The sequence below is a fragment of the Ursus americanus genome, chromosome 21 (assembly GCF_024610735.1).
Source record: "Ursus americanus isolate L20-20 chromosome 21, mUrsAme1.1.p, whole genome shotgun sequence".
Taxonomy (NCBI): domain Eukaryota; kingdom Metazoa; phylum Chordata; class Mammalia; order Carnivora; family Ursidae; genus Ursus; species Ursus americanus.
In genome coordinates, this window is record NC_142147.1 from 7,620,734 (window position 1) to 7,634,253 (window position 13,520).

Below are 13,520 nucleotides of genomic sequence, written 5' to 3' on the forward strand. Positions count from 1 at the left end.
AATCAGAGGAGCCGCAGGAATTACGAGAAACGTTGCTTATTGTGCTATTATTACCCTCTTCTCTCCACCCCCCAGGAACCAATTAAATTCACCCCTGAATCTCGGCTAGGAAAAAACTTCTAAAAGGACCAAAGCCAGAGGTGCCCATCCAGGCCCAGACTTTGCCCCAGGCCCTTGACAGCCCCTTCATGGACCCCGACCTCCCCGCTGCTGAAACGACTGGGTCAGACTTCCAGACTTAAAACGAAGTCGTTTATTTCAATTTTGCTTTCACATTATGTTCCGATACAATCAAAACTCCTGGACGAACCTCTTGAATAGAAGTCCTGCGTTGAGCGCAATCCCAGGTCCTGGGAGCCCCGGGAATACGGCGGGCGGACTCGGGATTCAGAGGCGCTGGTATAAAACAACGCTGCTTCGGGAACTGTGGGGCGGACGGTTGGGGAAATCCGGAGGCACAGGCGTGGGAATCGTGCCGGCTCCTCGAACTGGGATTCTTCCTGATGCATTTGGACTTCGAAAAATCCAAACTTCGCTTCCAGGCCGGTAGTGGCGCCGGGCCTACCAAGATTTCGGCCAAAGCAGGGAGCACAGGCGAATGCGGGGCTGGCTCTAGGCCTGGCGCAAAAAGGAGCGCAGGCCGGCTTTGCAAGGATGAGCCCCGGCCTTTCTCAGGTTGCCTTATCACCAAGTCGTCGACTTCCCGCGCCTCTGAGCCTCGCCCTTCCACAGCCCGCCCCCAAACCTTGCCGCTGGGGAAGATGCGGAGTTTAGAAAGCTGTTCCAGAAAAATAAAAGTCCCACTTCAACTTTATTGGGTTAAAGCAAAATTAAATCTTGGCTATTCACACGTATGTTACAGAGGACGAGGAAGCGTCCGGAAGAACCTCCTGGCATTTAGTGGAGCCACAGAACACGAGGGCATTGACAAGCATCAAGACATCAAGCAGCCTTAGATTTCACGATCACTCCGAATAGGACATAGAAATACGGAAATACAGCCAGTTTCCACTGGGAAGAGTTCTTTGAATACAAATGATATATATTTATATATATATTTTTGAACCAGTCACCCCTAAGGTGAGTCCTTTCTCTGGTAACGAGCAGCGGGAGGACACAACGTATCTTCAGCTAATTAACTCTTGAGCGGTGTTTTAAGAGCAATACTCGCCAAATTAAAACTACCTCCCTCATTCAAAACAAAACAAAAACCAAACAAAAACCTTATCCCCTCTCCAAACTAAAAAGAGGGGAGGGGCATGTTAGATGTCAGCAGGTGGAAAGATTCAGAGGGATCTGAGGAAGATATTTCACATTATGCAGTGAAATACAAAGTTTCTTTCGTATAAATTGTAGGGAATAGGAACATGGGGGTGGAAACAATGACAAGGCAGTCTCTCTTGATTACTTCAACCGGAATGGGGGAGACGAGTTTATTTTTGGAAATGGGAGTGCGCAGAGCTAAGCGGAATTTACTCCTCCTAATGAGGAAACGGACAGAGTGGTCCGACCGCCGGCGCGCACCTTTTACCCGGATACAGCTGGGGAACATGTAGGAAGTTTCAAGTCGTGCCGCTTTCTCGTCCTCTAGATTTCAGCCTCTTTCTCATCCCCCCTCCTGCCTTCCTCCTGCCTTCGCCCTCTCCCCGCCTCCATTCCGGCGATGAGCCAGTCAGAGGGGAAACACCAGGAATCCGGAGAAGGTCGAGTACTTCCAGCCCCCCATCAAGTTCCCCCGCTCCAGCTTGAGGTATGCTCGGTCGCCTTTCTCCATCTGGATTAGAACTCCATTGCTGGCGGCCTCCCGGGTCACGTCCTGGTCACCAGCAAAGGCTGAAATCACCGGCCACCCGTTTAACATGAGGCTCACCTGGGAAAGAGAAAGGCCTGCGTCAGAGGAGCAACCTAGGCGGGTCCCGAAGCGGCGGTAAAGACGCGAACCTTCGCCACTTGGCTAACAGCCATAAAGGCCTGGGAACATGGTGGAAGGGGTGGGCGTAGAAAAAGGGGCTTTGCAGCTTACTGCTGAGGGTTGAATGGGACGAAAGACAGCCAAACTGGGTGACAGGAAGGGCCTGCCCCCCAAGAGTCACTTTCATTCCTTGAGCGCGCCAAGCAAATCCCGACTGCGCTCTTTTATCCAGTTTAATGAACCCGTAGGTGGCTCAGGTGCCCTGAGACTTTCGCGCCCCCCCCCGCACCCCCATTCAAAGAGAAACTCAGGCAACTGGAGTTTCCGGGAGAACAAACAAAACCAATGAAAACCCTAGTTCCTCCTGGCCCTAGCTGCCTGGATACCCTGGAGACACAGTGGAGAAGCCGGGCAAGGGTTCTGGCGGGTGAGAAATTCCGCCAGGGCTGCACTCTGTGCTTCATCCCCAAACCCAGACTCAATTCCTATCCCAGATCCAACCCCGCCGCCACCACCTCCTTTTGCCCTTGCCGTGGCATCGGCAGCCAAAGGCCCAGTGCCCTCTCCCCAGCCGTGCATCCTGCCTTCTGTCTCTGCCCAATGGAAACCTGGACACCTTCGGGAACCTGGAGAGCCGGTGAGTGCTGGCTGGAGCACGGTTGGAGCCCGGAGGGAGTAGCACTACACTCCCTCCCTTCTTTCTCCACCCTTCAAACTGCTTGGGGTCGGCGCTGGTAGTTCAAAAACCCAGAGTCCGTCCCCAGAGGGATGCCAGGAGTCCCCCTGAGCTTGGTGCTGAAGGCACGCACACAGGAGTCCAGGCGTCCGAGCTGGGACAGGGGATGGGGATCCTGTCTGTGGTGCTGAAGGTGAAGGTCCCAGGGAACTGTCTCTGATGCTAACCAGCAACCGCTATGGGAAATCCCTGCAGTCCCGTTGGAAAGGGGGAGGACCTCTTTGGAGGGGCCCAGAAGGTGAAGGCAGGAAACTCTGTGTGGGAAGGGGGCTAGGTTCCAAGAGCCCGCGAAAGAAGCAAGAGACAGTCCAAGCCACAGAACTGTGAGCCCCTGCTACTCGTCCACCCAAGCAACCCCAGGCACACGCAGCTGCCGGTTCTATCGCCCACTCTCATACGGCCCGCTCTCTCTTACAGCTAATAGCCCCCTACCGGGCCGGGGCCAGACCCTGAGGCGGTGGCTGACCTGAATGGTCTGTCTGTTGTAGACTTTAACCACGTGGAAGTTAAAACTGTAGATCCCTTTGCGCGGGGCGATGAAAGTGCTGCGTTCTGAATCAAAGTTGTTCCCGATGTTCACTAGTACCTATAAGGAGACGGGAACGAAGGGGAGTAGACAAGAGTCAGTCCCGAACTCCTGTCCCCGAGCCTCTGCAGAGCCTAGGAGTGGATCGAACATCAACCTTCCACCTCTCCCCCGCCCCGCAAACCAATCTGCATGGAGCACTCACCTGGTCAAAGTAGATGATCATAGTGCGATTACTCATCTCGGACGGCTCGTGGTTGGTGCTTCTGATGGCAGAGAAAGCCACCTTGGCGCTGCCAGAGCGTACAGAGATGCCCAGAGCTGTGCCCGTGGGATCGGACGTTGGGTTGGAGTCGCACACCACCAGGCACTTGCCTTCCAGCACGATGGGCTCCGTCTCATTCTGCCCGCGGGCCGGGCCCGCCAGCCACGCCGCCCCCAGCAGCAGCAGCTCCACGACACCCAGCATCGCGACGCCGGCGCCCACCCCGCCCCCCACCCCGGGGGCTGCTTGCGCCAGCCGCCCCCCCCGCCCCAGCCCCACTCCGAAGCCCCCTCCTCAGCTCCGTGCGCAGCTTCACAGACGCCGCTCCGGACACTACTGCTCTTCCTTGCACTCCCAGGCAAGCGTGCCCCCCGCGCGATGCTCCCGGAGCCCCGCCCGGGCCTCAGGGGTGCCGCGGCTGCCCAGCCGCACTTGGATGCATAGCCGCTGCCTCTCGGTCCCCGCTGCTTCCGCCGCCACCTGCTCACACCCGCCACCGCCGCCGCTGCCGCCGCTCTGAATTATTGATGCAGCCGGCGCTGCAGCCGGAGCGGGCGGAGAGCGCGCGCCGGGCACAAAGGCGCGGACCGCCGCCTGGCCCCGCCCCCGCTGCCTCCTAGCCCGCCTCCCTCCACAGCTCCGCCCCCGCACCGGCCTAGACTCCGCCTCCCAACCAATCCTAACGCGCCGCGCTCCCCGCTGAGCCAATGGCGGCGTTGTCCGCGCGCGGCCACCTGACCCAGGGCGCCGTTGTTATTAGGCGCGGCGAGGCGGGAGGCGCGCGGCAGCGGGGTTGGGCTCTGGCCGGGAGTCGACTGAAGGAACGAGGACCGGGAGCGCGCACGCGCGCGCCCGTGCCCGGAGTGTCTGCCGCGGCCGCTCGCTCTTTCTCCTCATGCCAGCGTCTTATTCAGCCCCCTCAGCCCTTCCGCCCGCCTCCAATCGCCGGCCTGCAGGTAGGAGGCGGCGCGCGCGCCCAGGGTCGGGAATAGAATCAGGGGCGCGTGAGGCGCCCGGGTGTGGGCGCGCGGGGTGGGAGGGGAGCGCCCCCCAGCGGGCGCAGGCGCGAGGGGCAGCCGGCGCGCGGGTGAGCATGGGCGGGCGAGCTGGCCCGGCGGCCGGGCTGCAGGGCGCGTGCGTGCGCGGCGGGACGGGGCGGGGCGTGCGCGGTGGCCTCCAGGGGCGGTGCAGGTGTCACTGTCCGGAGCCGGCTTGCTGGACTCCAGGCCAGTCTCAGCACCCGCTTCCCCAGCCCGCGGCCACCGCGATGGAGTTCCCCCAGCCGCCCTCGCCCACCTCTCGAACCCCCTTGTCTGCGTGCCGCGGAGTCCCATCGAGTGTGCACTCCTTCCTTCTTTCGTTCATTTATTCGGAATAGATCTTTAAACGCGTACGAAGTGCCAGGCACTGGGCGGGGCTCTGAGGATGCCGTGGTGAGCCAAAGCAGACGAGGCCTGCCTTCGTGCCTCTTACAGTCCTGCACACCAGGCAGTGACAAGTACAGTGGCATCGCACGCAGTTTCATTTACCTGATCGCATTTTCTCTTTTGCACTTACAGTTTAATACTGCATCCGTATTTTTTATGTACTGTGCACCTTTACTTCTTGTTTTATCCACGTGTGTCTACGCGTCAGCGTTGAGGGTAGACGCCGAATCTTGTGATTTATGGGCGATTTTTCAAGAGTAATTTTGACTCTAGAAGAATTTTTCCTCACGCATTGACTTAGAACTTTACACACACACGTAATCACAAACGGGGAAGCAAAAATACAGTTTCCCCAAGGGGCAGGCAGAGGGGAGCTGCGGAGAGGGTGGGAGGAAGGGCTCGTTCCAGTCCGAGGAGCCGGCAGGCGGAGACCTGAAGGATGAACGCAGGCAGTTAACCCTGCGGAAGCAGAAGGATGAGCGGACCTCTCGGTCACGTCCAGAGCAGAAGCGCGAGCTCCAGACCACAAGCTGAGGCGGCTCGGGATGGGGATGCTGGCCACTGGGGCACCTAGCGCTGCGGTCACCCCCGGGCGACCTTGAACCTGCGTGTTCAGTGAATCCGGAGCCGCAGGCGGCGGCCCGGCTCAAGCCGGGAGATCTGGCAAGATCTGGGGGCGCGGACTGATTGCACTTCCTTTCAGCTTCAGGGTTTGCAGCCAGTGGGGTCTGCGCCCCCAGGATACGCGCTCCCTCACGCGGGGAAACCTGTCTCGGAATTGCCAGTAGCCACGCCTTTCATCTTCTCAGCCTCCCTTTGTTTCTTTGAGACTTTGATGGCTGTCTAAAGAATTACCTGGAGGGAACCCCATCTCGGACACCCGCCCTGTTTGGAGGCCTGCTGGGGCCACTGGGCTTGCCAGGAGAAAGGGCAAGGGAGGGGAAAGAGGCAACAATTTTACTTTAAAATGACACAAAATTATTTTTTTACTCCAATCTTTTTGAGACATCCCCAGAAAGCGTTGCCAGCTGCAATTACACAAACGTGAGAACATGAACTAATTTAAGAGGTGAGGGCTGAATAATGGGACTGCATCCAGTCTAGCGGCCATACTCCAGTCCTTGGAGAAGCACTCACCCAGAACCAATGGTATACTCTACAGTCAGTCATTTCACGAGTATTTCCTGAGGACCGGCCCTGTCTGGGAAAGCCTCTTTTCATGGAGCTCACAAGCAGGACTGAGATTACCGGGAGGGGGGGCGTTGGTTGCCAGCTCCTTGTTCCTCTTCTCTTCATGGCGAGGCCGTAGCAGGGCAGTGCCCAAGCCTGAACTGCCACCTACATGCCAGTGATGCTCCATCTTGCATCTCCTATCTCAGCCTCTCTGCAGCCCAGGCCTGTCATCCTGAGGGCCTGCTGGACCTTTTTGCTTATATACCCTACGGGCATGTTTACCTAACCCATACCTTGTCTCCTTTCTTGCCTCCCAAACTCTGCCCCTTCCTTCTTCTCCTGTTCCAGTGACAACAGCTGCACCCACCTGGGACCCCCACATCTAATTTGACTCCATCTCTGTCCTATTGTTTGAACCATTCTCATTGGGCTACCTATTTGGCATTCATTTGTCTGACCTGGGCTATTTCAAGAGCCTCCTAATTTATCATTGAGGGATTAGGGCAACAATTGCATCCTGGCTCTGCTACATACTGTTTATCTTCCATTTGATGAATATGTATTGAATGCCTTGAGATATGTAACCGCCACTTTTTTTCCCATATAAGTGAGATTTCTGTGGTCACCAGATTTCCCTCCTCCATCCTCTTCCACATAGTATGTGTTCGAAAAATAATGAATATTAATTTAATATTAATAGATATTTGCTTTCCTGAGTTGTGAGGATTAAATGAGATAATATATATAGGGAGGAAAATCCATTAGAAACCTCAAAAGCAGTCATTTTATTTTTAGTGTTGTCTCATTTTAGACTCAGGATTCTTTTAGCTACAAGGGAGGAAGCAGGTTCGAACTGGCTTCAGTATGAAGGACTTTATCTGGTTAATGCAAAAAACCTACGAGGGCGTCTTGCCAGTGGAAACATGGCTGGATCTACCAGTCAAGGTTATCAAGATCTGTTTTCTGGTTTGGGCTTCATTTTTAGACAAGTTGTTTCCTAATGATAGCCCTTGGGTGCTACTACCAACTTAGTCCTAGCAAGAAAGAAAGACGACTTCTCAAAAGTCTCAGGGCTCTTCTTATAGGGGCAGTCTGAGTCGCTTGCCCCTTTCTGAACATAGAGAAGGGACTGTTCTCCTGAGTAAGCTTGGATTCAGGTGTCTTCCTCTGAAAAAGCATCTGGTGTTAGCTGCACACTGTCTAGACTAGGGGGGGTTCTCCAAAGGAAAATTGCAGAAGGGATGCTGGGGCAGGCAGAAACAACCCATGTCTATTTTAGTCTCTCTCCAAGGGTCAGCTGCAATATATTTCACCCAAAAACATCAGTGATGAAGACTGATACAGTAGCCAAAACAATAGATGTGTTTGTCTTCTTTCTTTTGGATCTTCAAGACGTCAGCTAAACATGAAATTAGATGCTATCAACCATGACGTTACTTAAGGGTTAGCTTTGAAGGCTGGATGCACTTTGAATGGTAGAGCCAGATAAGTGTAAATAATTAAGTAATTGTCAACACTCTATTCTGGAAGGTTATTTTGATAACATTATGTTGGAATTGACTTTTTTAATTCATTTTTTAGGCTCCTGAAAAGATAAAAATTTCATTTCTTTGTGGATAGGCACCTAAAATTCTTTATCATTTATCAATTAATAAAAACAAATGGAAATTTGAGAGAAAAAGTCCAAAAAATAAAAAAAGATTGAGTTAGGTCATATTTGAAATTTAAGACTATAGGGTTTAACCTGCACTCTTCAGGTATTGAAATATTGGTAAAGTATCATAAAACCATCAATCTGAAGCTTTTAAAGTAATATAGAGATTTAGGCAACTACGAGATTGCAAATAATGAGTGTATACTGTTGCTGTTATATCCTTTACCTGCTGCTTTGAATTCAGCCTTCTGTTCCGGTGAGGTAAAAGGCTTATTACCCTTCACTGCATTCTGAATTTCCCACCACAGTGCATTTTGAGAAATGAATATAACAGCTATTTTGATCCCACCCACTCCACACCCTGGAAAAAAAACAATCCCCTATTGTTGGAAATAAGGGAGCATTTTCAGGAAAGGGGGAATATTTTGTCGTAGGATGTGCAATGAACTCGTCCTTTTATTAAATCAAAATGGATTCTCTAGTGTTTATATACATCGAACGGCATTTTATTTCTTGGTCCTGTGGTTCAAAGGCCCAAAGAGTATAATTCCCTAGTATTTCGTTGATTTGCCTATAAAGCAGAAGAGAAGAGCTAGTTTGTTCTGAAGTGCTAAGTTTAGGATTTCAAGGGTCAAGGTCATTTCAAATTAAAGCTTGGACCTATACTATAAAATATGAAAATGATTCTAAGTTGTACAAAGTATGAAATAGGATTTAAAATGTCAGCAAAGTCTGTCTTACTGGGTATGTCTCTTGTTTGTTTGTTTATTTGTTTTTGCCTACTCAGATTCATTTTAAATGCAATATTTTTGCCATTTAAGTTTTAAAAGTTACATTACAAAATAAACTATAATTGGACACTTATTAAATGCAAGATTACTTTTTAATGAAGGCCAGTTTTGTGGTGCCATTTTAATTCTTTTAAAAAATACTTGGATCTTAAAAAAATCAAAGAATATATTCAAAATACCTTTAGCTCTTATGTTAATACCAGATTATGCATTTTCTAGCCTCTGTTCAGAAAGAGAGACTATGTATCTTCTAAATTGAGAGATACTGGCACCATTTTTTTAAAGATTTTATTTATTTATTCGACAGAGATAGAGACAGCCAGCGAGAGAGGGAACACAAGCAGGGGGAGTGGGAGAGGAAGAAGCAGGCTCAGCGGAGGAGCCTGATGTGGGGCTCGATCCCACAATGCCGGGATCACGCCCTGAGCCGAAGGCAGACGCTTAACCACTGTGCCACCCAGGCACCCCTGGCACCATTTTTAAAACAATACCTTGAATCTTCTGTGGTTTGTGTTGGTAGGAATTTTGTATGAAGCTGTTGTTCAAGTACATGCCATTAAGGTCAAAGGAAAAAAAAACACGAAATAGCATAATCCCACAGAGCTGTTCTTGAGAGAAAAGTCACATAGGTAACATCAAACAGTAGCTGGAATTTTTCCAACTAGTAATTATCTGTGTGCTTTTGGGGTGGTTGATTATGGGGACAAACCAAGGTTTGGCCATTTCAGCAAACATTTATTGAGTGCCTGCAATGCGCGAGACACTGTTTTAGGACCTGTAGCTACTGCAAAGATGAATCACACTTGCTTCCTGCCCTCCAGGACCTTGTTTCCTGGTAGTCAGAGACGCGTACCTGGAGAACCACCATTTAAGACTTCCAGATATACTCAAAAGGCTTCCTAGTAGTGGGACTGCTTAAGTTCTCATGTGGTAGCTTTTGATTATTCTATGTATTTGTTTACCTTTACCCTATAATCAGAGGATATGCAAAATCTAGGGATCTTAGGGAAATTTCCTGGATTTTGCATTCATCGACAGTAGTATAGACTTCCCATAGCTCAGAGTGCTCTCAGGATGGGGTCTTAGAGAAAGGTCTCCTTAACTGGAGGACTCTTGGAACCACAGACTTCTGTGTTACCGGGAGGTAAACAAATAGAACTTGGAGGGGGGAAATGCAGAAGAAAGTGGAGTTTTTGTTTTTTATTTTTTTAAATTGGAGTGTAGCTGACACACAATGTCACATTAGTGTCGTATGTACAACATAGTAATTCAACAAGTCTATACATTATGCTGTGCTCACCGCAAGTGTAGCTCCCACCTGTCAACGTACAACACTTTTACGCTACCATTGACTATATTTTCTACGCTGTACCTTTTATCCCCATGACTTATGCATTCCGTAACTCAAACCCTGCACCTCCCACGCCCCTTCACCCATTTTTCCCACCTTCCTCCCCTCTTCAGCAAACCCCGGTTTATTCTCTGTATTTATAGGTCTGTTCCTGTTTTTTGTTTGTTCATTTGTTTTTTAGATACCACATATAAGTGAAATAATATAGTATTCGCCTTTCTCTGATTATTTCACTTAGCATAATACTGTCTAGGTCCATCCATGTTGTTGCAAATGGCAAGATCTCATTCTTTTTTATGGCCAGGTAATATTCCATATTTATATATGTGAGTGTGTGTGTGTGTAATGGAATACATATATAGATGTGTATATATATATTACATTTTCTTTATTCATCTACTGATGGACACTGAGGTTGCTTTCATATGTCAACTATTGTGAATAATGCTACAATAAACATAGGGGTGCCTGTATCTTTTTGTATTAGCGTTTTTTCATTTTCTTTGGGTATATACCCAGTAGTGGAATTACTGGACCATATGGTAGTCCTATTTTTAAGTTTCTTGAGAAACTTCCATACTGTTCTCCACAATGCTGCACCAATTTACATTCCCACCAACAGTCCGTAAGGATTCCTTTTCCTCTACATCATTACCAGCACTTTTTATTTCTTATCTTTTTGGTACTAGCCATTCTGACAGGTGTGAGGTGATATCTCATTGTGGTTTTAATTTGCATTTCCCTGATGATGAATGATTCTTGTGTCTGTTGGCCCTCTGTATGTCTTCTTTGGAAAAATGTGCATTTAGGTCCTCTGCCAACTTTTAATCAGATTATTTGTTTAGGGTTTTTGTATTTTTAAAATATTTTTAAATTATTTTTAAAATAAAAATTTTTTGCCCAAAATGACATTTTCTGGTAGACTTCTTAGAAATTAGGTCAGAGGAGCATGCTTAGTCTTGCTCCTTTGTATCAGGCCTCAGTGATGGTTTTGTGATTGAGCTCCCCGGTGCTATGCTCCCCTACCACTGAGTCACGCTCTGCCTTCTTCCTGTTCTTGCCCCTAGAGGCTGATTCCTTCCAACTGGCTTCTGTTTTGGCCAATGGAAGGTATAAACAGAAGATCAGAGAGAAGGGGAGAGAGAAGTTGGGATATTTCTTCCCACTCTCTACCTGCATCAGTGCAGGCAGTACGAAGCAGTGACCCTGAAAAATCTCTGGTGGTAGCGTCCCCTTTTCAGGGTTGTAGCTCCTGCTCGGTGACCTTCCTCCTGTCTTGGGCTCAAGCCCTCATGCCAGGAACTTTTTCCTCCCGTTGTGTCTTCTGCCTGAGGATGAGGAGTTTGCCAGTCCCTGTGTTCTTAGCATCTCGGGTTGATTCCCCTGACCCTGCCAACGCCTCTGTAGGTTGTCCCTTCATTAAAAATCTCTCCATTTGAATTGAGTTTAATTCTGTTTCCTCCTGGGATCTCAGTGATACACTGTACCAGAACAAAATCTTGCTTCACCTTCAGAACCAACAGATTGGATACATGTTATCCTGTTGTGGAACCGTTAGTTGGTTTAATTATTTGTCGTATCATAGAAAATCACTATGAATTAAACCGTAATTTATTAGAAAACCAGATTAGATACATGACATTACCAAAGTTGTGTATTTCAAAAAACCCATTCATGTCAAGTTTTGAAAATTGACCTCTGATAGGTGTAAATATGCTATTTTCAGAATATTAAAATGAAAATACTAAAAGAAGTATTCTTTAAAGTAGCAAATGCTAAATCTCCAAGTAAATTACATCCTATCCAACTGCAATACAAGAATATGTTAATGTCTTGGGGGAAAATACAGTATTATTTTGTAAACTCATAAAGCTATTTTGAGTTTTTAAAATGTGAAAACCTTACTAAAATGTGTTTTATTATTGGGAAAGTGTGACAATTACCGCTATTTACTTTTTAAGCTTGTAAACTTTTATCTGTGCATATTCTCAACAAATAAGGATTTTGTTGTTATATAACATAGGTAATATCTTAGATTTTAAAATACCAGATTGAAAGGAAACCATGATAAAATGTATTTCAATATGTAAGTACTAATGAGGGGATCCTTTTTTAGTCTACTAAAAACTTTTTTTTAAAGATTTTTGTTTTTTTAAGTAATCTCCAGGCACAACGTGGGGCTGGAACTCACAACCCCGAGACTGAGAGTCACCTGCTGTATATGGACTGAGCCAACCAGGTGCACCCTAGTCTGTTTAATTTAATTATCCATTTCACACCAACTGCCCAGTATTGTTTGAGGTCCTTACCAAAACAGTATAAAGGCTAGTTAGGAAACATAAAGCAATTAGAAAGCAATCTTTGGCAAGTAAACTATCCATAAGTGGCAACAAAAGTTAGAATAAATTTAATGAAAATATCTATTAAACTCTTAGTGTTTACTGGTCCAGAAGAACAGCCCGGTTGAATTACTATTTCCTCTGGTTGTTGTAGTAACATACTGTACAGTGTAACTTTTTAAGTACCTGTAGATGTACTGAAATTTATCTATGGTTTTGTCACTATATTATAAAATTTTGTGAATAGTCCACCCTCACTTACTATGAAATTGATCCTAATAATTATGTGCCAGCAATACCAAGATGATAGGCTATTATTGCAGTGAGACTTCTATGGCCTTTTTAGATAAATAAATATCAGAATTTCAGATCTTTAACCTGGAGTGTCTTTTTTTTTTAATTGAGCTATAACTGACACATAACATTTTATTAGTTTTAGGTATACAATATAATTATTCAGTATTCATTACATATTGAGAAATGATCACCAGAATGAGTCTAGTTAACATCCATCACCAAATGTGGTTATAAATTTTTTTCTTGTGATGAGAACTTTTGAGATATTCTCTCTTAGCAACTTTCCAATACACAGTACAGTATTATTAACTATAGTCACCATGCTATACATTACATCCCCAGGACTTATTTATTTTATAACTGGAAGTTTGTACCTTTTAACTGCCTTCACCCATTTTGCCCACCCCCCCCCACCATGGAGTGTCTTGAACCTTAAATGTTGAACCTAATTTTTATCAAGTTAGCTGCCTACATTTTACAGACTGGGACCCAGGGAGGGTAAAAATGTCCCTGAGACAGTCCATCCAACACGGTGGTACTTGCGTTGGCTCTAAAATCAGAATGCAAAGGCTAAAACCTCACACCCATGCCTAGTAGGCAAAAGCCCTTTGATAAGCTGTATAAGTCTCTGTGTTTAGTTTCCTCATCAAACCGGTAGGAATAAAATAAGCATCTACCCTAAGGGCTGATTTTAAGGATGGAATGAGATAATCCACAGGATTAGCCTGAACCTGGCACGTGCTCTGCAATCCATGAGTGCTGCTGCTCTTCTCCTGCCTGGCCGCCCAGGTAGAAGGAATGCCAAAATTAGAACCCTAGGTGCGACGACCTCCACTGCCCCAGGCTTGCTCCGGACTCATCGTGAGGTTGACCAGGCACCCACCCCGCGCTTTGCCAGTGGTTTTTCTTCCGTTGCTGCACAGAAGTTCAAGCAAGAATGTCTTCGTTTGATTTTGGTGATCTATCCCATTGGAAGTCCTCATGCCCAAATTTAAAACAAAGACAGTTTACGTACCCCAATAACAATATGCACAATTGACCCAGCTTCA

General features: G+C 47.5%; 1 protein-coding gene across 1 annotated transcript; it reads right to left on the bottom strand.

Annotated features, from left to right (window-relative positions):
* Positions 1 to 273: 273 nt before the first annotated feature.
* On the bottom strand, positions 274 to 3,643 carry CBLN1 (cerebellin 1 precursor). Its single transcript, XM_045806930.2, has 3 exons — positions 3,380 to 3,643; positions 3,115 to 3,234; positions 274 to 1,870 (listed from the first exon to the last, which is right to left on the bottom strand). The coding sequence occupies exons 1-3, from the start codon at positions 3,641 to 3,643 to the stop codon at positions 1,673 to 1,675; spliced, it is 582 nt and encodes a 193-aa protein (XP_045662886.1). The 3' UTR covers positions 274 to 1,672.
* Between the last annotated feature and the right edge of the window lie 9,877 nt (positions 3,644 to 13,520).

Bases quoted from the DNA above. Each gene is read 5' to 3' on its own strand.
- CBLN1 (XM_045806930.2), bottom strand. From the start codon at position 3,643: ATGCTGGGTGTCGTGGAGCTGCTGCTGCTGGGGGCGGCGTGGCTGGCG. The intron at 3,235-3,379 runs GTGAGTGCTCCA...GTCTCCTTATAG, and splicing joins TGATCATCTACTTTGACCAG to GTACTAGTGAACATCGGGAA. The intron at 1,871-3,114 runs GTCAGCCACCGC...TCTCTTTCCCAG, and splicing joins ACAACAGACAGACCATTCAG to GTGAGCCTCATGTTAAACGG.